General features: G+C 30.2%; 1 protein-coding gene across 1 annotated transcript in view; it reads left to right on the forward strand.

The window, feature by feature from the left end:
- Positions 1-25,278, forward strand: part of LOC142344116 (uncharacterized) — a 28,947-nt gene that overhangs the window by 784 nt on the left and 2,885 nt on the right. The window contains exon 2 of the mRNA XM_075395621.1: positions 23,954-24,262. Coding sequence (XP_075251736.1) covers positions 23,954-24,262 — 309 coding nt within the window. The remainder of the gene's footprint in view (positions 1-23,953; positions 24,263-25,278) is intronic.

Below are 25,278 nucleotides of genomic sequence, written 5' to 3' on the forward strand. Positions count from 1 at the left end.
TAATCAGTGAAACTGCTTCGCAGATGAGACCGTGTGAAAAGCACGTAAAACCAACTTGCGAAAAAACTTGAACAAAAATTGAAAGAAATAATAAAATAATAAAAATTTTCATATATCCCCTAATCAATATTTAATCAATTTAAAACTAAAACTTTCTGTCTCACTTGGTGTAGTGGTTAAATCATCGAGTCTAGTTAAGTTGCTTTAGCAAACGGAAGGTTTGGGGTTCCTTCCTCACTGACTCCAGTGAACGTCCCCCGACTCTGATGAATTGCATTAAACTAAGTGACATAAAAAAAAACAAATTCACAGTTCTTAAAAAGGATGATCCCTGCTGTGAGACTGTATATGGGACACACTGTGATGGGTATACAGTCAAAAACACTGAGATCGGTGGAAACACAGTGATTAGTGTTTTTCTATGTCTTCTTGAATATTATACTTATAAACATGCTCTCTGAATTGATTTCTAGTGTGACCATATCTATATCTATGAAGATAAATAAATAGTCTACATTTCCTATTTCTAAATCTATATAATGATATATGTTTATAAACGTTACACATACTACATGTTAGATATTGATCAGGATCAGAATAATGATATCCCAAATGTTCTATATAAACTTTAACTTTAACCATATTTTTACATACATAACAAGAATATTCTAATTCTTTACAATTATTACAACATTCTTTCCAAGGTTTATTTATACACTTATCGCATTTCATTTTCATTTTTCGAAAAATTATTTTTTGATTATTTCCCTAAAAAAATACATCATGTCTCAATCAAATAATACTAGTGTCATAAACTTCTGAGATGTCTGTAATCTATCCTTTGAACCAAAGAAGGCTTTATACATGCATCAATCATACGATCTCAAACATAAGGAACTATTGGAGAAAAAGTTTGAGTATGAAGAAGATGAAATCTCGGAGAGGGTGTATAATTTGGATGAAGATGATTATATTATTATAACTAGGGCTAAAACTAAAACAGAAACTAAATCAGAAACTGAAACTGAAAACAATATCTCTTCTAAGATTAGGTTTATATGTAAAGAATGTCATGAAGAATTTAGAAGTAAAGTTGCTCTAACTACTCATTCATATAGTCACAATCGCATGTATCTAGAAAACACAGAAGACTTCGATATAAACTCAAGTCAGAACATGAGAGAATTTTATATTACTGATGAAGGTGGGAATTACATTGAAGATATAGATGAAGCAACTAATTACTCTTTGGAAGAAATTAAAAACTGTTACCAGTTTTGTAAAAATAAGAGTTTTAAATATAAGATCACGGCTGAATGTGATTATAAGAAGAGAACCAAAGAAGAAGTTAAAACTACTAAAATATTTTTCAATACTGATTATATTAATAATAAAGCAATCCGCGAAGCGGTTTCACCGATATATGAATATGGTGCCTTCAATCGGTGGCTAGATTTCGAAAAGAAAATATATGAAGATTATGGTTATGATTTTGAGTTTCTTGGAATAAAAAGTATTCAGTTAAGCATTGAACCAACTAAAGCATCTATTTGTAGTTATATAGATTTACCTCCAGATCTCAAAAACTCTAAATCGATATTAAATATACATAGTTATAAATACAATTGCTTACAACTAACTATAACTGCTTGGCTACATCCCGCCTCACACCATGCAACTCGAGAAAGTAAATATGTAGATAAACTAATTGAACCAAGACAACAACATGAGGATGATTTTGCTTATATCATAAGAATACAGAAATTGTATAATATTAATATTTGGGTATACACACTTTGTGGTAATGGTAAAATAGAATTGTTTAAACAAGTGGATGATTTTAATAAAGATAGAAAAGATGTAAGAATACTAGTTTGGAGTATTGGTCAAATAAAACACTGTGTCCTAATAAAAAATATAGAAACCCTCTTAGAACGACCAAATAAAAACAACATTAAATATTATTATTGTGATAGGTGTACCTATTGGTTTAACTCACAAATTAAATATGATAAACACGAATGCAACAACTCATTCAAACCAGAGATTGTTTGTCCTATGAAAAAACATATTACTTTTATAAATGAACACAAACGTCAGAATATAAAAAATATTATAACTGCCGATATAGAATGTTGCATTGTTGATCCACGAAGCGGATTCACCGATGTCACAACTAATGATTTAAAATATGTAATAGCTGAACATATTCCAATAGCTGTGGGTTACACCTGGCGAGGTAACTTCAAACACTACTTCGGTCTAGGCTGCATCAAAAGATTTGCTAGAGATCTATTAGAAATAGAAACTGAGAATAAATTCAAACTTAATGAAAAAATTATATTCACAGAAGAAGATAGATTATATCATGAAACTAATAACACTTGTCATATCTGCAGCAAAACATGTATTAATAAAGTAAGAGATCATTGTCATGAAACTGGTAAATATAGAGGAACAGCATGTAAAATATGTAATCTAAGATACAAACAACAAACTTCATTCCAGTAATATTCCATAATGGCTCTGGCTATGACTTCAACCTACTATACAGTGAACTCTTTAAACAGAATAATGATAAAAGAAAAGTAGATAACATACCACTAGCTGCTGGTAAATCTAAGATGTTTAGCATTGGTTGTCTCAAATTCTTAGACAGTTATAACTTCTTAGCTATGCCTCTAGATCAAATGGCAAAGATATACGGATGTAAAACTAAAACATTATATCCATATGAATACATTGGTTTGGATGATTATGACAGCGAAGCTGCCAATGGTAGCAAAGCTACCTACCAAGAAGTTATAGGTAATCTAAAAATAGAAGACTTTAAATCCTCTCTACATAATAAATTACCAAAACAAGAAGAAGTAGATAGCTTTAATAATGAAAACAGTAATAAAACTGGTAAAGATCTAACTATAGAGTATTTACAAAATGATTTGGAAATATTAGACTATTGCATGAATGGATATGTTAAACTAAGTATGAAAGAATTCAAGCTCAATCCACTACATTACGTAAGTCTCCCAGGTTCTAGTTTTGATTGTTGGTTAATGTCAAGCGGTGTAACATTAGATACATTACAAGATAAACAAATGCTAGATGATTTTGTTGGAGCAAAGAGAGGTGGTATATGTGGAATAATGGGAGATAGATATATAAATAATCAGGGAACCTGCTTCGCAGATAGTAATACTAATAATAATGCTAATATTAATGATAATACTAATACTAATCCTAACACTAATACTAGTACTAGTACTAATACTAATACTAATCAGGGAAGCTGCTTCGCAGATACTAATGATAAAGTTATTAATAGAAATATATGGTACATAGACGCAAACAACCTATATGGTTATGCAATGATGCAAAAGTTACCTTATAAGGATTTTGAGTTTACTTCTACTACTACTCTAGATCCGCTAAGCAGGTTCCTCGATGAAATATTGAATACTCCAGATGATAGTGATCATGGTTACTATATAGTTTGTGATATTGATTATATTAATGAATGTAAAGAGAGAACAGAACAGTTAGCACTAATGCCTAATAAGAGAAAGATAAATGGTAATGAATTGGGATACCGACAAAGAGAGAAAAGTAAAGCAAGATCAGGGAAACTGCTTCACAGATCAGAGAAATTAATCTTAGACCAAAACAACAAAACAGAATATATGGTTCATAATAGGATGTTAAACTTCTATGTTAAGATGGGTGTAAAGTAATTAAAATTCTTATAGTAATTAAATTTAAACAAGATTACATAAGTAGAGACTATATTGAAAAAAAAACCAATAAAAGAGCAACAGCTAAAACTGAAGTGGAAAAGGATGTAAGAAATTTAATGAACAACTCACTATATGGAAGAATGTGCTTGAATCCTCTACACTTCCTTCAAAAAAGTTCTTACACGATGAAGAAAAGATAATGAAAAGTATAAGTTAACCAGCATTTAAAAATATAACTAGTAATAAGGATTAAAGCCAAAATGATTATTTAAAAAAAAATAGAATATGATTCTCCAGTATATGTGGGTGTGACTATATTAGAATTAAGTAAATTACACATGTATGATAAATTCTTTCATATTCTTCAAACATCTCTCAAAGATTTACAGCTCCATTATATGGATACTGATAGTTTCATATTAAACTTTAGTGAGGGTAAGGTCCCTGATGAACACATGGATCTGTCCCATCTAGAAGCACCAATCAAGACTGATAATAAAATCCCCGGCAAATTCAAACATGAATTGGGAAGTAGATTGATAGAAGAGTCTATGGCCCTGTCATCAAAGAAATACAGCTTCAAAGATTACCCGAATAAAACTAAAGAGAAAGGAATATAGAATTGTAACAATGCTAAATATGAAGAGTGTTATAATGCAATAATGTATAACACACAGATAACTGTAGATGAATTTAGAATACAGAAAGTTGGTTATAAACATGACAGCAACAAAAACAAGGAAGATTAGTCTAAACATATTTGATGATAAACGATTTTATGTAAATAATATTAAAAGCTATCCTTATGATGAGAATCTATATCTATTCAAAAAAGATCTAGTAAATAAAATTAATGTTGCATTGTTAGATTTAGACAAAGACCAACTAACTAAAAGTATTCTAGAACAAACCATTAAAGATGATAGAGAGTTAACTAAGGCCTCAATTAATCTATATAATACATAGAGTAATTAAATTTAAACAAGACTACATATGTAGAGATTATATACAAAACAATACAAATAAAAGAGCAAGAGCTAAAACTGAAGCAGAAAAGGATGTAAGGAAATTAATTAATAACTCATTATATGGAAGAATGTGCATGAATCCTCTACACTTTTTTCAAAGTAAGTTCTTGCATGATGAAGAAAAGATAATGAAAAGTGTAAGTAAACCAACATTTAAGAATATAACTAGATATAGAGATTATAGCCAAATAGAATATATAAAGAAAAAAATAGAATACGATTCTCCAGTATGTGTAGGTGTTACTATCTTAGAATTAAGTAAATTACACATGTATGATGTATTCTATAATTTTTTACAACCATCCCTCAAAGATCTAACACTTCACTATATGGATACGGACAGTTTCGTATTAAGTTATAGTGAAGGTAAAGTTAGTGATGAGCATATGGACTTAAGTAATCTAGACATACCTATAAAAACTAATAATAAAGTCCCCAGCAAGTTTAAGCACGAGCTGGGAAGTAGGATTATTGAGGAATTTATAGCATTGCCCCCAAAACATAGAGCTTCAAAAATTATCCTAAAAACACTAAAGAAAAAGGAATAAAGAAGCATAATAATGCTAGGCACATAGATTATTATGATGCATTAATGAATAACACACAGAGAACAGTAGATGAATGTAGAATACAAAAAAATGGTGATGACAAGACAACAACAAAAACAAGTAAGATAAGTCTAAACACATTTGATGATAAAAGATTTTATGTAAATAATATTAAAGGCTATCCTCATGACGAGAATCTATATCTATTCAAAAGAGATTTAATAAAAATGATCCACCAAGCATCAGTGAACGAGCAAAGCTCGCGGTTTACAAAACTGCTTGGCAGATCATTAGATGGAGAGAAAGACCTACTGGTTAATAATATTCTAGAACTAACCATTAATGATGATAGAAAGTTAATTGAAGTTGCTATTATATTATATAACGAGCTTTGCTAATTTTTATAACAAATAATTATAGACCTAATTCATTCATTACATCCATATGGTTGGTATTTAGTATATTATAAACCATTATCTGAGCCATATATTTTTCCATGGTGTCTCCCATGATTGTATACTTATGTAGTGTAGCTCCAGCTATTATATTTTTATTATATTCTAGAAATTTTATTATCTTCCCAGCCCCATCTACATATTTAGAATAAGTTGAAATTATTAAATCATCATGATTTGGTTCCTTAATATGATCAATAAACTCATCTATTGTATTACAACGTCTTTTACAAGCTAAACATCTTTTTAGATTAAGAGAGAAGCTGTTTTCATTATCCATTTTTTACTCTTATTATAATTTTTCAATACATTTAAAATGACTAAACTAGATAAACTTATAGAATTAAACAATCTAGAAAAACAAAACAGAAGAAATAGATTAGAAGATAAATTAAAACAACAAGAATATTATGGTTAAATAGAAGAGTTATTTGATCCTCTAACCAAAACTATCAGTGAAAACAATGAACGGAATCTAGCATTAAGTGAACAAATATTAAGAGCAATAGATTGGCAAAATCAAGAGTTAGATAAACAAACTAAGATGATTGGTGAAACTGCTTCGCAGATCGAGCAAGCTGGTTCCCAGTTTAATGAAACTGCTTCCAAGATGGGCGAAACTGCTTCGCAGATTGGTGAAACGTTAAAAGGGACCATAAAGCAAACTCAAGATATAGCACCAGTTTATGTTGATACAAAAACAGCCAAACTTCTTCAAGACATGGGGGCTCAAACTAATCCTCAATTAAAATTAGACCTCGCAGATTTACCTAGTAGGAGATATAAAATGAATGGTGTTGATATAACTCTAGAGCAGGGTGCATTTTTAGTTAGGGATAATGTATATGAGTTTTCAGAAGGATTTACTGATTTTCTTACTAAAACAAATGTAACATATGATGATAAGGTTGAGGAAGATGAAAACAAAATTAAAAGGTTTTTAAAGGATATTAGATATGATTTAGGAAAATGGGATAAGAAAAGCGATAGATATAGAACAATAAAACGTATAATGGAGGTAAGAGATGATATATTTGGCAGGGGATTAAATGACAACCCAAATAATTTAGTAGAAAGACTAGAATTATTAAAACTAGAAACAAAAGCTGGTCATGATGGATTATATGATGAAATGCTAGATATATCTAAGCAACTATTATCTATGAATATTATTAATCAAGACCAACTAGATAATTTTGTTTTTAACTATGGTAAATGAATGATGGAAAAACAACAACAACTACTAGCTAAAGAAGTATTCAGTCCTCAAATAACAAAGTTTAAAAGACAAAGAATAATACCACTATATAAAGATGAAACATGGTCGGCTAATTTAATTGATAAGTCATCTCTAAGTAAATACAATAATAATTATAAGTTTATATTAACAGTTATAGATATATTCACAAAATATGCATGGGCTATTCCTTTAAAGAATAAATCTGGTTTATCTATAACTAATGGTTTTAAAACAATCCTATCAGAAGGACGAAAACCAGAAAAGTTATGGGTAGATAGAGGTAGTGATTTTTACAATAAAACATTTAAATCTCTACTTAAAGAATATGGAACCGGCAAAGCCGCTTCAGGGATAGAGCTATATTCTACTTATAGTGATTTAAAGGCTGTGTTTATAGAGAGATTTAGTAGAACATTATTACACATAATAAATAAACCAATGTTCATCAACGGTGATGGTAATTGGGTAAATATATTAAATGATGCTGTTGTAACATATAACAATAACATTCACTCAACAATTAATATGACACCAGTTGACGCTTCTAATAATCCTGATAAAGTTAAGTACTATATCAGCGAAACTGCTTCGCAGATTATTTCTACCAAAGCAACACCAAAATTTAAAGTTGGTGATTATGTTAGAAATGCAGATAAACGTAATATCTTCTCTAAATGTTACACTTCTAATTGGAATAGAGAATTGTTTAAAGTGAATGAAGTTCTAAAAGCACACCCACCAACATATAAAATAGAAGATATTAATGGAGAGATAATAGAAGGCAAATATTATGAACAGGAACTATTAAAATCTGAGTTTGATTTTGAATCTAATAATAAAGTTTTAGAATCAATAAATATAGACCTACGGTCCTAAGCCGGCAAGCCGGATTTATTTCTTAATATAAATAATGACAAGAAATAGATTTAACCGAGCGAAACGTCATATAGGGAATGGAAACAACTTAACACTAAGTAAGGCTCGTGGGTTTCTCCTAGAAGATAATGATAATATTGATATGAAGGATACCTATAAAATTACAAATGTACATCCTCCGATAGATGAAAAAGATGTTGTTAATAAAGAGTATTGTGACAATAACTTATTATCCTCTTCTAATAAAATAGACATTTTGAGTAGAAACATAACTGAACTAAGAAAGGGTGACTTTGATAAAGTTACAACTAAAACATTACAATTAAATGAAACACAAGTTAATGAAGAACTAATTATTGAGTTTATTGAATCAACAAATGAAGTCAGAAATACTGTTAAGTTTTGTAATAAAGTTGCTGCAGATACTATCTCTAAATATAATCAATTAAAGCAAGAATTTGATAATAATATGTTTAATCAGAATATAACTAACATACACTTAGATGAAATGTTTACTAACGGTCTGAGAGAAATGAAAGAATACAATAAATCTCTTAGAGGTGTTATAGTACAATATATAATTGCTATACTTTTACAAAGTAAGTTACTTGATAATAAAGAGAAAGATAGACTTGAGATGCATTATAGTATTAATCAAGAAGATATAATGAAAGAAATAAAAAGAATTTTTACTAATGAAAATAAGCAAAGCAATGACCAATCCAACAGCACCGAGTGAGAGATTACTATATCCATTTTTGTCATCAGCATCAGAAACATTGATGCGCGAAGCTGCTGCTGTCAATGAACAGCAGATAAACGAAAAGATTCAAGCTAATAATAAATTTAACAACAATATTAACATTATAAAAGATATTAGAAATTATTATGAAACTGAAACTAATAACTATAATAAGAAGTTAAGTAGATATAAAAATTATATTAACGTAGCTGAGAATTATATTAACAACATCAGTTTCATTAAAAGGTATAGGATTAGCTTATTCTATACCAACAGCTTTTGCTACAGCAACTGTTTGTGGTTCATTATCAAAAACAATTCATACTAAAATTAGAAATAAAATTATAAAGTGCTCACAAATGTATATTTTAAGTAAACAGTTTAGTGACAAGTTTAATAAACTATATACTAAATCAATTAACGATAATAAAATAGTTAATGATGAGTATAATGAATTAGTTATGGTATATGAAGAATATAAGAGGGATAAGAAAAGTAAATTGAGTTAGATTTTTTAAAACTAAAAGTATTAGTGTTTGGTTTAATAGCATGTTTACTAATAATAACATTTATATTAATATTTACTATTAGATATATCTATTCATAGTTATACCCATAGCTATAATCATAGTAATAGTTTTATTTAAACTCTAATATAATTATACTTAAACTCTAATATCATCAATAGTAACAACTGCAACATCAACATCAGTTGCAATAACGGGTATAGGTTTTGCCTTATTCTATACCTACAACTTTTGCTACAGCAACTGTTTGTGGTTCATTATCAAGAACAACTGATACTAAAATAAGAATTAAAATTATGAAGTATTCACAAATGTCTATTTTAAGTAAACAGTTTAGTGACAAGTTTAATAAACTATATACTAAATCAATGAATGATAATAAAATAGATAATGATGAGTATAATGAATTTGTTAAGTTTTATGAGGATTATAAGAAGAACAAGAGAAACAAGCATGAGTATTTTTTTAGATTAAAGATATTAGTGCTTAGTAATAACAATGTTTTTAGTAATAATAACTTTAGTATTAATATTTATCCGGGAAGCGGTTACACCGATCGATAAATATATAATCATAATTTTAGTTAAATTCATAATCATAAACATAATATAATCATAATATAATCATAATCATATCTATAATCATAATCATAATCATAATCATAAACATAATCATAATCATAAACATAAATATAAACATAATCATAATCATAATCAAATAATTATCTTTTCTTTGTACCTAAGTATAACCCTCTACCTTTTTGTACTACTTTATACATTCACCAGTAGTTGCAAATTTAATTAAATCGGGTGTAGCCACTAGAGCTGCTTTAGGGTTTCTAGATGCAGCTGCACTTCCTATTTTACTTGCTATTTCTAATGCTTTTACTGGATTATTAGCAACTTTCTTTCCAAAGTTAACTGTAGCCCTACCAATACTTTTAAAGAAATCTTTAAGTCCTTCTCCTTCTATTGTTGCATCAGATACTCTCATTGATTTATTCCTTCTATATAAAACACAATTACCTTTTAACATCTTAGTTCCTTTTGAAGTAATAGCTCCTCTTATATTAACAGTACTACTATAATGTCTGCCTCCAACACAGTATGAATTAGTTTTGAACTTATTTAAAAGACTCATTTCTATATATAAAAAACAATGGAAGTTAAAAAGTATAATCCCTTTGTTATTATTAAGCCTAAACCCAAGCCTAAGCCCAAGGTTAGACCTGAGCCTAAGGTTAAGCTTGAAGCTGGAGGCTTAGCTCTAGAGAATAAAAAGAAATTAGATATTATTTATGCTAAAGGTTTTGTTAATACTAATAAGAAATAGTTAGGTATTAACAAGAGTAACAATTAGAGCTGACTAGCTATAAGTATAAGTATAAGTATATGGTTATGTATAAGTAAAAGTATATAATTATAACAATAGCTATATTATACTATAATTATAAATTACCGCTAGAGTTATATCTAAAATTATAATTATCGCTAGAGTTATATCTTTGACTTAAATTATAACTATCACATAAAATCAACCATCTTATTACCATCACTATTCACACTAATAACCTTCCTAGTTAATACTAATGCATGAAATATAACATCTGCAACTGCAGCACTAAATTTAAAATTAAGTTGTATTGGTTGTGGACCTATATGATCCCTTTGATATCTAGTATCGAATACATATATTCTATAATTACTTTTGAATATTCTCTGATTTACATATGGTTTTATATTATGTGGTAGCCCATTATAATCTTTATTAAAGCTAACATTCTCTTTAAAAGCCTCATTATAATTATTGGTACCATAATTAATATTCATTCTATCCTCGGGATAAAACTCACTACCAATCTTACAATAACATTCAGTAACATTCATTACATCAAATGTACTTGCATCATGAGTTTGTTCATTAACATTATTATTTTCAAAACCAACTATAATATATTGTGGTCTTTCCATACCACTTTCCATACCAAGATCAAACAAGAAGTTAGTAGCATTGGGTACATTCTTATAAAATGTCTTTCTTTCATAATAACTAAAGTCTACATTATTCTTTTTATTTAATCCTTTCTGCACAAAAATTCTATGATCATAACTAGGATCAATACGAGGCACACACCATGATATATCTCTAATTTCTATATTACCATCATTAGCAACTGCACCAGGATTAGCGTTAACTCTATATAGAGCTCTATCATTATTACTTCGTTTTAAAATTAGTTTAAATCCTAAACCATATATAATTTTTTCTAAATCATTTACGAAACCAAATAGATCACTCATCTTAACCATCATATACATATGTCCTCGTTGTGCAGCAATATGGTCACTTTTAAGTTGACTATCTCTATTGGCCTGATTTTTAACAAAACCACTCTCATATTCATCACCAGTACTAGTTAATAACTTATACATCAATAGATTAGGATGACAATGATCTATATATTCAATAGTCCTACCACCACTAGTTTCAAGCTTAATTGAACTAAACAATGCCATCATACCATAATTAACTAATCTAATATTAGCATCATTAGCAAATACACCACCAGCATCATCTGATACAACAAACTCTATCTCTAGATATGAATCACGCAAATTTAAGTGATTCTCTTCTCTATTGAGTATGATATTAATGTTAGTATTAACCGTATTCATTGTTGACAGATTATTAGGTTTATATTTTATAATCTCACTTTTGTGTATATCATTATTATAACTATAAGTTGTATCCAAATTAAAATCCACTTTTATTAGATAAAAAATGACTGATTAACGAAGTGCTTTCACCGATAGTTTAATGTTAAGAGAACTACAAAATATACACGAAGCTTTAACTAAAACTAAAGAAGAGCATACACTTAACTTTAGAATGATAAAACCAACAGAAAAGTTTAACTTTAGTGAACCCATACTTAATACAACAAAATTAGGTTTAATTAGATTATCTGTTTATAATTCGGTGTTTAATGTGAATAGGAGAAATAATCAATCCTTATATGCTAGTACTGTTATAGAAGATGATGAAGCTTTACCTCGGGCTCTTAGCTCTGACCCTAACCTTAACCCTATCTCTACCTCAAGCCCAAACATTACATTTATACTTAATCACAATTATAAAGGAATCCCGTTGCTATATTCAACTATTACACCGGGAGCATAAGAAATAGCTGATATAGCAGAATTAATAAAAGAAGAAGCTGATGGTAATGTTATAATAGAACCTGATAAGAATACGATGAAATGTTTAATGGAAATAAAACAAGGAGCACTCAGCTTTGATATAGAAAACTCACTAGCCTCATTACTAGGATTTAGAAAAATAATTTATAAAAAAGGTAGATATAAATCTCAGAAAATTATTGATATTAAGGGTTTTAGTACTATTAATATTCATTATAATGTGATATCTGGAGCTAAAGATAATGGTAAAGATACAGACATACTATATACTTTTAATCTAACTGAACCACCAGGTTACTTGATAAATATTATACCAACTAATATCTTGTATCAAAATGTAACTAAAGATAGAATAGAATATATAGAATTTCATATTAAAGATGAGCATGGAAGACCTATAGACTTTAATGGTGATGTATTAGGTTTTACTTTACATTTGATTTAGAATTATACTTATACTTACACTCAGACTTATCTGTGAAGCAGGTTCCCTGATACTTAAACTTATACTTATCTGCGAAGCAGGTTCCCGATACTTATACTTATACTTATCTGCGAAACAGGTTCCCGATACTTAGACTTGTACTTAGACTTACACTTATCTGCGAAGCGGGTTCCCTGATACTTAAACTTAACTGCAAAACTCTCCGATCCCAATTAATTCTTAGTTTACCATTAATATTTTTATTTTTAGTTATATCAATGACAATATAATTATAAGGCTCTTTCCATACCTTATTACATATATTAGCAAAATCATTATAACTAAGTTCAGCATTATTAAATAAATCTTGATATATAGATATGAGGACTTTACCTGTTTGTTCAAATAAAATAAATAGATTACAGTTCTCTCTAACACTCTGCCTATCCAGAGAGAACAGGTTTTGATTAAGATATATCATATTGCAATTATTATGTCTACCTCTACAAAAGTATTCATTAATAACTGGTTCTTTGGCTCTAACATCATCGAATATCATTAGTTTCTTTAAGTCTTTCGGTAGTTTATCGGGAGATGGTAAATCTTTTATATCTTTAATAAATTCAACATCTGCTTTTGGGTTTATTCTTTCTATAGCATGGTACTGATCACCAGTAGGTCCAATGATGTATAGCTTATCAAAGTATATACTAGCTAGAATTAGTTTTTTCAATAAGAATGTCTTACCACATTCACTAGGACCAGATATTATACATCTAAAGTTATCTGGGAATGCGGCTTCAGTAATTATATCATCATCATTTAACCATGAATATAGATCATCATTTATATTAGTAGCAATAGGATTTGTTCGGATTATATTATTTCTTGGGGGTGATATATTCCCCTGATCGGTGAAACCGCTTCTCGAATTATAACTAATTCATAGATTAGGACTACTTCTCTGGTTATAACTACTTCTCCGATAGACAATCTCATCATTGTCATTATCATTAACAATATCATTATCCTTAACATTATCATTATCATAAGCATTATCATTAACATTAAAATTATCATTATCATTAACATAATCATTATCATTAACATTATCATTAACATTATCATTATCATTAACATTATCATTGACATTGACATTATCATTATTAGTAAAGCTACTTCGTAGATCATTATCATTATCATCATCATTACCATTATCATTATTAGCAAAGCTACTTCGTAGATCATAATCATTATCATTATCTTTATCATTATCATTAACCTCATCATTATCTTTACTACAACTTAAACAAAAACACTCATTATATATTCCTGGATATTTACATTGATTAACTAGAATATTCAAAGCACTTTTAATTCTAAATCCTCTATCAATAAGATAGATCATATATAAACAATAAGCCCCACAATAAGATTCATCATATTGTTGTATTCTCTCATTAGAGCCTAGACCAACATATTCTTCTAGGAATAATGGTGAAAATTCTACACCAAAACTATCAAAGTAATATGTTGGACCATCTTCTCTTCTTATAACTAAAACCCAATGTGTACCTTCAATTGGATATAGATTTACAAAAATGTTAGAGTTAGGTTAACTTACCATTTCTGGTTTATCATCTCTCATTACAATTTCAATTGGTGTTAGACTTATATCTTTACCTATATCTTTTATTCTGATATCGCTCATTGCATTATTATCAATATTAAATGTATTATTGAATTCCTCAAAAGTTAGGATGAGCATTTTTATATAATAAATTTATTAAATCTAAGTCTAATTATAAGTCTAAGTCTAAATCTAAATCATATCTATATTTATTATATAAAAAAGGAAACAGGTAGTGCAGTTTTTATTTTTATTATTATAATTGGAATTTGTTATATAATATATGATTCAAGACCAAGTAAATATACAAAACTAGAAGAAAGCTTTGGTGGATTTATGAATAGGAGTCTAGTAAGATTTGAATATGAAAGGTCACCACTACATACTATTGTTTATGGTGGAACTGGAACGGGTAAAACATATTTTATTAGACAATACTTAAAGTTATACTTAGACCATCGTCAAGTTCAAGATCAAAACCAAAACCAAAACCAAGACCGAAACCAAAACCAAAACCAAAACCATATCCAAAACCAAAACCAAGACCAAGCTAAAAATATAGTTATAGTTTGTAAAGATGACAAAGACTGGATAGATCCTGAGTCTAATAAGTTTTATACTGGGTTTAATAAATGTGATATAAATATGATCACAAAAAATAATATGCATAAATTTCAAAATTGTGCAATAGTACTTGATGATATGGGTGATAGGTTAAATAAGGATATAGGTTATTATTTTACTGAAGGTAGACATTGTAATATTTAAATGATTGTAATGTGTCATAAACCAGCTCAAATAATTAATACAGCAAGAATGAGTTGTGATACTATTTATTTAACAACTTATAATGGACCTGACCTATTTAAAAACTTTAATGAGATAGATATATAAATGTGAACATGACTTTAGTAAAATAATTAGTGAGTTAAATAGTAACTATTATAATTAAACAGATGGAATGTCAGATGAACTTCGTTATGGTATAATTAAATATAATAAAAACGAAAATACTTTTATTATTATTAGTAGTAATAGAACAATGATATATGATTCAAGAGTTGGTTTCCTTGATTTAAAAGCTCTTAGTTTAAAAGATAAATTAGAAAGTGAAGATAAAATTAAACTTATAGCATATATGAAACCACTCATGATAAATGCTACAGATAAAAATGTTACTAATCATGATAATTATCAGTTTTATTTTAATTAACTTCTTACTTTAAATAATATTAAAAATCAGAATGATGTTCTAACTAAAGAAATGATTATGGGAAATGGTATGAAAATTTTATCAAATATTGGTGGAATTATAGGCACAGGTTTAATTTTATTTAGTTATATTTATCCTGATTCAATATCAAGACATGCTGGAACTGTAGCAATGGGAGCAAGTACAATGTTGAGTAGAGTACATACATTAGTTAATGTTGGATATGGAGAAGAGTTGGAAGGTGAAACACGAAATACAATCTGCGAAGCAGGTTCCCTGATACAAGAGGAATATATAAACCAGTGTAACTATGACTTCCTCAATGAAGAGATGGGAACTTTGAAAAGAAAGGGAGGAAGGTTTTTAAACAAACTATATATAAATAATGAAGAATTTAGAGAAGAGATTATAAATTTTGTTAAAGATAAAAAAGAATTAGACCTTGATTTGATTTTAGATAAGAGATGTAAAACTAATACACTCAATACTTTAGGAAATAAATATTTAGCAGAGTGTATCACATCTAAAGATAATACTAAAGATTTAATTGAAATCATGGCTAAATATTACCCTGTGAAGGATTAGGTAAATATTATCTGCGAAGCAGTTTCACTGATAGTTTACCCTATTATAAATGCTTTTACAATGTTTAGGCTGTAACTATAAATGTGGAAACATTGCTGTTTTAAAGTATCATAATGAATCATTTCAAAAAGATAAAACTGATAAATGTATGTGTGGTAATATAATATTAAGCGGTACTTGTGCTAATGATTTTTCTCCATGGGGTTGTTCTTTAAAAAATGAATCTAGTTCTAGTTCTAATTCTAGTTCTAACCCCAGTTCTAATTCTTATTCTAATTCTAATTCTAGTTCTAACCCTAGTTCTAGTTCTAGTTCTAACCCTAATTCTAACTCTAATTCTAACCCTATTTCTAGCTCTAGTTCTACTTCTGGTTCTGGTTCTGGTTCTAACCCCAGTTCTAGCTCTAGTTCTGGTTCTGGTTCTGGTTCTGGTTCTAACCCCAGTTCTAGCTCTAGTTCTGGTTCTGGTTCTATCTATGACTATAACTCTAACTCAGATCCTAACCCCAACCCTAACCCTAACCTTATCCCCAACCCTAACCCCAACCTTAACCCCAGCTCAGAAGTATTAACTAGATGTTGTAAAAAGTGTAATTATATAAAACCACTAAATAATTTTGATGAGGGTAAGTATACAGCTAAAGTTAATTGTCCATATTGTACATCTGTTGTGAGATATGATGGGATACGGGCTCATGTAAAGAAACAACATCCAGATATAGAATTGACTAGAGGATTTAGTAGAAATCTGCAAAGCAGTTTCCCTGATATAACTGATCGGTGTAACCGCTTCGTGGATAAAACAATTAATCCTAGTTGGCAAAGTCCTAGACCTGTAAGTCCTTTAGTTATTAACCAAACAGAAGAAAGTTATTCATGTAAATACTATAATTTTGTATCATTTCTTATTAATAATGGAATAAATATAGAAAAAATAAAAGAAAATATAAATTTACTGAAAAGTATAGATGATTTGAAATAAAAAGTACAAAAAAATAAAAAAATATCAAAAAAGAAGGAATCACTCTTTAAGAGCGAAAAAGAGCGATCTTTTCTAATGGGGGATCACTCCGAATAAGAGTGAATAACTCTTTAAGAGTGAAATGTAATTTTTGCTTTGATTTTTTGATTTTTGCTTTATTTTTGGTTCCCATTTTTTAATTTTTATCAAATTTAGAGCTAACATATAGTAGTGGATAAAGCAAGGGATTCAACAAACAGTAAAATTTGGCCTGATTCGACATGCGCGATTAGCGTTAGGAGAAAGGGACAAATTTTGCTGGTGGTTGAATCCCTTGTTTTATCCACTACTGAGGTTTCAATGCTAAAAAACACAAAATTATGTATGATTGGCGTTGAATGCGTTGAATTTATGTAAGATCTTCGCTCAAGTGTAGATCTTACATAAATTCAACGCATTCAACGCCAATCTTACATAATTTGCGTTAAAACTTGACGTAGATTTTGCATTTTCAGCGCTTATTTTTAGCGTAGATCTTACATAAATTCAACGCATTCAACGCCAATCTTACATAATTTGCGTTGAAACTTGGCGTAGATTTTGCATTTTCAGCGCTGATTTTTAGCGTAATCTTACATACATTCAACGCATTCAACGCCAATCTTACATATTTTGCGTTTAAATTTGGCGTAGATCTTACATATTTAGCGTTGAATTTTAGAGTAGATCTTACATATTTAGCGTTCAAGTTAGCGTAGATCTTACATAAATTCAACGCATTCAACGCCAATCTTACATAATTTTGCGTAGAATTTTGGCGTAGATCTTAAATATTTAGCATTGAATTTTGGCGTAGATCTTATAAAGTTAGCGTTGAATTTTAGAGTAGATCTTACATATTTAGCGTTGAAGTTAGCGTAGATCTTACATAAATTCAACGCATTCAACGCCAATCTTGCATAATTTGCGTTAAAACTTGGCGTAGATTTTGCATTTTCAGCGCTGATTTTTAGCGTAATCTTACATAAGTTCAACGCATTCAACGCCAATCTTACATATTTTGCGTTGAATTTTCGCATAGATCATACATATTTAGCGTAGAATTTAGCGTAGATCTTAAATATTTAGCATTGAATTTTAGCGTAGATCTTACATATTTTGCATTGAATTTAGCGTGGATCTTACATAAATTCAACGCAATCAACGCCAATCTTACATCATTTGCGTTGAAACTTGGCGTAGATTTTGCATTTTCAGCGCTGACTTTTAGCGTAATCTTACATAAATTCAACGCCTTCAACGCCAATCCTACATATTTTGCGTTTAAATTTGGCGTAGATCTTATATATTTAGCGTTGAATTTTAGAGTAGACCTTACATATTTAGCGTTGAAGTTAGCGTGGATCTTACATAAATTCAACGCATTCAACGCCAATCTTACATAATTTTGCGTAGAATTTTGGCGTAGATCTTACATATTCAGCATTGAATTTTGGCGTAGATCTTACATAGTTAGCGTTGAATTTTAGAGTAGATCTTACATATTTAGCGTTGAAGTTAGCGTAGATCTTACATAAATTCAACGCATTCAACGCCAATCTTACATAATTTGCGTTAAAACTTGACGTAGATTTTGCATTTTCAGCGCTTATTTTTAGCGTAATCTTACATAAGTTCAACGCATTCAACGCCAATCTTACATATTTTGCGTTGAATTTTCGCATAGATCTTACATATTTAGCGTAGAATTTAGCGTAGATCTTAAATATTTAGCGTTGAATTTTAGCGTAGATCTTACATATTTTGCATTGAATTTAGCGTAGATCTTACATAAATTCAACATAATCAACGCGAATCTTACATATTTTGCGTTGAATTTTGGCGTAGATTTTGCCTTTTTAGCGTTGATTTTTAGCGTTTATCTTACTTAACTTCAACCCATTCAACGCCAATCTTACATATTTTGCGTTGAATTTTTGCGTAGATCTTACATATTTATCGTTGATTTTTGTCGTAGATCTTCCAAATTTGGCGTTGAATTTGGCGTAAACCTTACACAAATTCAACGCATTCAACGCCTATCTTACACATTTTGCGCTGAATTTTTGCATAGATCTTACATATTTAGCGTAGAGTTTTAGCGCAGATCTTTCATAATTTGCGTTGAATTTAGCGTAGATCTTAGATAAATTCAACGCAATCAACGCCGAGCTTACATATTTTGCGTTCAATTTTGGCGTAGATTTTGACTTTTTAGCGTAGATCTTACTCAAATTCAACGCATTCAACGCCAATCTGGCATATTTTGCGTTGAATTTTTGCGTAGATCTTACATATTTATCGTTGAAATTTAGCGTAGATCTTACACATTTGGCGTTGAATTTAGCGTAGATCTTACACAAATTCAACGCATTCAATGCCTATCTTATATATTTTGCCTTGAATTTTAGAGTAGATCTTACATTTTTAGCGTTGATTTTAACCGTAGCTCTTACAAAAAATCAACGCATTCAACGCCAATCTTACTTGTTTTGCGTTAAGTTTTGGCGTACCTCTTACATATTTAGCTTTGAATTTTTACATTCCATTTCAGACCACTTTACGATTTCAATAGTTTTGCAAATTATTTTTTTCAAAAAGTCAGTTTTTTCATTGTTTCGACCCCTATACTTCACAGGTGAGAAAAGTGAAGCCAGCAAAAAATCATTTTTTAGTGCTCTTTCATAGTGCACAATCCATTTCAGATCATTTTACGATTTTAAAGTTTTCTCAAGTTTTTTTTCGAGAAATCAATATTTTTCACTGTTTCGACCCCGATACTGCAAAGGTGAGAAACATGAAGTCAGCAAAAAAATAACCTTTGAGTTCTTTCTTACGGTGCAAAAACCATTGCAGACGATTTAAGGAATTCAAATTTTTTCAAAGTTTGAAAAAGAATTTTAACTTTTCCCAGTACGCCTCACAAGGTAAATGCGTTGAAAACGTTGAATGTATGTAAGATCTCGGCTAAATTCAACGCAAATCGTGTAAGATCTACGCTAAATTCAGCGCCAAATTTGTACGATCCATGCTGATTTCAACGAAAACTATGTAAGATCTCTGCTAAATTCAACGAAATGTATGCAAATTCTACGCTAAATTCAACACAAAATATGAAAGACCTAAGATAAAATCATGCGCAAAATATGTAAGATCAACGCTAAATTCAACGCAAAATATGTAAAATCTACGCCTTATAAGGATTCCGGCTCTTAATGAAACCAAGGTACTGTGGCACAATGGTAGAAGAGGCGACAAGCAAGCAGGAGGTCAGTTGTTCGAGCCCCATACGCAATCGGAGGTTAATAGTTCAAGTGAAGGCTTTGATTTTTTGCAAGATCAACGCTAAATTCAACGCAATATTATGTAAGAAAATTGCGGTGATTCTTCCAACATGTCAGTGCTAGATGCCGCTGATCTTACATAATTTTGGCCAAATTCATCGGCCCGGGAAATGTAAAAAAAAATTCGCCTGACCCACCTAGTTCTGTGTGAAAACTGTGAAATTTACTTTTCGGACAAAATTTAAAAGCATGTGTCTAATTTAATGGTAATATCATCATTTACGGATTAAAAAGTTGGTAGCAATAAGTTGGTAGCATTAAAGAATGAGTTGGTAGCAAGCTGAATTCACTGGCAAACCAAATTCAACTTGAAGTTGTAAACTTTTTTCCAGATCTATTTTTCTGTGGATTGTTTAGGATACTTCAGTTACCTTTAAAATTTAAACTCTCCGTTGACGTTCGGTTGGCCACTCAATGAAATCAAAATGACGTGTAAAAAATATAGAAAAATCAGCAGTATATTTTAGCTTCAAACATTTAAAAAAGCTCAAATCAGGAGAAATAATCGAGAAAGTAAAATATCATATTGTTCTGGTAATTGTTTGAACAAATTGATGTTATAAATTGTAGCTCTTCCTCGTTGTAACCAAAACAATTTAAAGAAGACCTCTCCATAAGGAGACATTCAAAATTATAACAGGAAGGCACCCACTTGAGAAAGGAACGAAACGAAAAGTCCCTACTCCTTACTTCAGACTTTAATTGACTTTGAGGCTTGCGATATAAAAATGATATCATTCTACTTAGAAATCCGACTTGATGTAAATTTTTTTGAACTTTTTTATGTGTTAACGTGAACACCAAATGACAAAAACATGTTGAGTTTTCTCTGAGGTAGAAATAGTAATTTTAGAATTGCCGAAAAAAAAACTGGCGAAAATGAAGTCCCTCAGTTAATAAAGGATTCCATGATACTATTAAAAGCCCAATTAATCACAAAAGATGAATTTGTACCAAAAAGATTATAAAAGATACAGTCATTCGCGAAAAACGAAGAAGATTATTTGCGTCAACATAGCAACCGTCTTCTTAATTTCAGCTTGATTAACAACAAAACGTACTTTGTTGAGTTGTCTAGACTTGAAGAGTTGTCAAATGACAAAATCACTTGATTCAGGTAATTAAATACACAAACCTTCAATATCTTGAAACGAAAAGGTGAAAAATTTCAAACTTATAATTTTCCCCGAGCTGACAAGTGAATAAACAATTGAGTTGTTTTGAATTAAAGTTGTTTGGAATTAGAAATTGCGAATTACTGCCTTTGTTTGTTCTAGAGAGTTTTTTCAACTGATTGATCTTCTTTGTGACAAATTTGCATCAACTTTATCAACGAAACGTGATTTGTGAAAAAAGTTTTGTTGACTTCAACGAGCTTGAAATGTGAACATGGTCAAATATCGATCTGTTGGTGATTTTTTGGCATTAAAGTTGAACAATTAGTCGTACCCAGGGTCTCCGAGTTTTCAGAAGCACGCAAACACAAAATTCGGCCCATGAACTGTCCTATGAGCAGAACAGGTCAATTTTCGATCCGATCAATCATCACTCTAGGGATTGTCTACAGTTTATCAAGTGGTTTTCCCAAGACTGTGGCGACAACTCTCACTCCCGCCAGCTTCACAGTCTGAAAAAGTATTTAGTGAAGATCAGACTTTATTGTTGATCATCATAAAATGCGGCAAAAAGATGAAGAGATCAACAGTTTGATTTTGCTTCAAACAAAAATCTGATTTCAAGAAAAAAACTTAAAATCAAATTTTTCTTAAAATTGTTTGATCAAATTGATGCTAGCATTTTCAGCCCTTCCTTATTGTAATCTTGCTCCATTTAGTTGCTAGTATGACTTTAAATATACTTGGATTTTTAGGAGAGCGTCAACAGACCATAACAGCAGGAAGGCAACCAACCACTTGAGAAAATAACAAAAGAACGTTTCTCATTTTCAGCTCTTTAATTCAGATCTTAAATAACTTTGATGCTGATCTTTTAAAAATTGACATCATTTTGATTGGCGGTCGGATTTGATTGAACTCCAATTTGATTGAATTTAGATTGAACCTTGTGATAACCTCAAAAGCAAATAATATTTGTTTAAATTGCTGCGAAATACTGACCAAGAGAAAGTCTATCAGTTAACTAAGGGTTCTATGCAACTAATGTTTGTCAAATAAACTATGTATGTTGAATTTGTACCAAGATCATTAGTAAAAAAAACTGTCAAATTACGAAACTGTCGAATTACGGAATCATTTAAGTGAGATAACTAAACAACACAAATCTTCAGTATTTAGAAAGAAAAAGTAGATAACTGCAAACTGAAACATTTTTTCGAGTTGAAAAGTGATCGGAGAGTTTTTTTTCTTGGTGAACTTTAGTTTTTTGAAATCAAAAATTGTTCAAATCTGTACAGGTGGGTTGAACATAACTTTAAACATATTTCTTACAGAAAAACTTCGGATAATCGATAACTGAAATTGTTGATGACATCTTGACATTCGGTAAAATTTCATTGAGAAAATTTCTCAATTGGCTGATCAGTCTAACTAAAGGATAACCAACAGATGGGTTTTTCTCCAATCCGAGAAACAAATAGATATGAAAAAGGTCACTAACTTCTTTTTTCTACTTCTAGAGTGTATACTCATTCAATGTTTTCTCCTTGCAAACTACTGTCTGTGTTTGCAGTTTTTCTTTTCGCGCGATTGATTTTATTGAACATCCAATTTCTTAGGAAAACTTTTAATCTTAAAATAATTGAAAATCGAGGTAACTCTGATAAAAATGTACCCGGGTCGAGGTTTGGCTGTGAAATTTTGTAAGAAATGCAGTGAAATGCGGTGAAAATTAATAATTTTTGTAAGAAATGTGGTTAAATGAGGTGAAATATTTATTTTCACCGCATTCACTGCAATTACCGCATTTCTTACAAAAATTTACCCAAAAACTTCTATCCGGGTATATAGAATGACTGTTGAGACTTTTTCAGTTTTCTTACTAGAAAAGACATCTTGCAAATTGAAACACTTTGTGCTGCGCACAGTCTCGCTTGAACGCTGTTTTTTGTCCCGGTGTTCTCGAAATTTTACATATTGAGATATGCAACACATACAGAGCAGAAGTCATCAAATACACCGCTTCCTTTCTGACGCTTCAATAATTACTCTTTCAGGTCATCAGCAAAAAAGTGGAATCGAACAATACATGCAATGTATTATATTTTACAATGACAAATTGATTCATAGTTTAGAAATTAAGTTTTATGTATCAAAGTTATTATACACACCCAAAAATTAATAATCCCAGCTATTTAAAAGATGGTTTGATTAAAAACAAACTGTCTATTAGTTACCAAAACGGACGCAGTCAATTCATTATTGGTTTGAAAACCTAAGGACATATTCCAGGACCACATGCAGTTGTTAGAGAGACGGAGGCAATTGATAGTCGAACACCTCTTGGATCTCTTCAAGCTCCTTTCTTTGCTGAGGAAAACCGTCTAAGAACTACAAACAGGACCAGTCATCAAAGTGATCTCACGCCAGAACTCCAATACGAACAGACAGCCTCCTTTTCTCCAAACATACCAGAAAACCACGCCAGTTCCCAGGCTGAAATTGTACATCAAGATTCTTCGTTGTTGCTTCAAGGACCAAGTAGCGATTCGCATCCTATCATATTTGGTGGGGAACCTGAAGAAATTGAATTGATTACAGGTAATGCATTATAAAACGAACTCTAGGTTATCATATTCACTTATCAAAATTCACAGCCTTATCAAAATGCAAATATGAAAAGTGGTATCATTGGATTAAAACCCCTTGAAAACATGAATCGGTCGCTCAATTTTTTTTTTCGTTTCTAAAGGAGACAGAGACATTAAGATTTAAAGTTTTCAAAACTTCTTCACCGTTTTTCATTTTTCAGCTTTTAATTAAAAGAAAACAATAATCTTTTCTACGCCGAATATTAAACAGTTTCTTGCTCTCTACTAAAATCAAATAATTTCAAATTGCTCGAATACAATATAATATTTTCATCAACTTCAACGTCTGCAGAAAAAAATGCCTAAAATCCCAAGGTCTTTTTACAATGTTTATCCAAAAAACTCTGTTTTTCTGTAAACGTATTTGCGAACAAGTTAAGATGTGCCTATGATTGGCATTGTTCCCTGTAATGTTCAGGAAATCGATTCACCTTATCAAAAAAACATTCATCGGACTGTTAATACTATCTTTTTTAATCAAGAATTAAAGCGTTGCTTATTTGCTGAAAAACATTAGTTAAAAAGTTTCTCAATGATACATCATTTTAACTCAAATTAACAAAAATTGCTCGGATTGAAAAGAACCAGTTTCAGTTTTTGTTGAAAACCCAACTAAAACGTATTGAGCAAAAAGAGCCCAAAAATTTCAAATTTTTTGAAAACTTGTTCACTGCTCTTGACAACAGATTGAAGATATCGAGCTGAACTTTAGGCCTTCAGATAAGCAGTTGTTAGGTACCCAATCAATTCATTTGTAGTCATATCTGTGCAATATTCCGTCATCAGGTATTATTGAATATGTAGTGTTGGTGATGCTGCAGCCGGACGTCACAGAATCAACACAATCAGCTTGTTTCACTGACACAAGTTTTGGTGGTGTTTCAAAAAAGATCCTTGAGTTATTTTTGCTTTGGTACGGTATGCCTGGCCTACCTTTTTGCCCACTGTTGCTCATTAGCATCAGTT

This window comes from Convolutriloba macropyga, chromosome 1, assembly GCF_964194025.1.
Source record: "Convolutriloba macropyga chromosome 1, txConMacr16.3, whole genome shotgun sequence".
Classification (NCBI taxonomy): Eukaryota; Metazoa; Xenacoelomorpha; order Acoela; family Convolutidae; genus Convolutriloba; species Convolutriloba macropyga.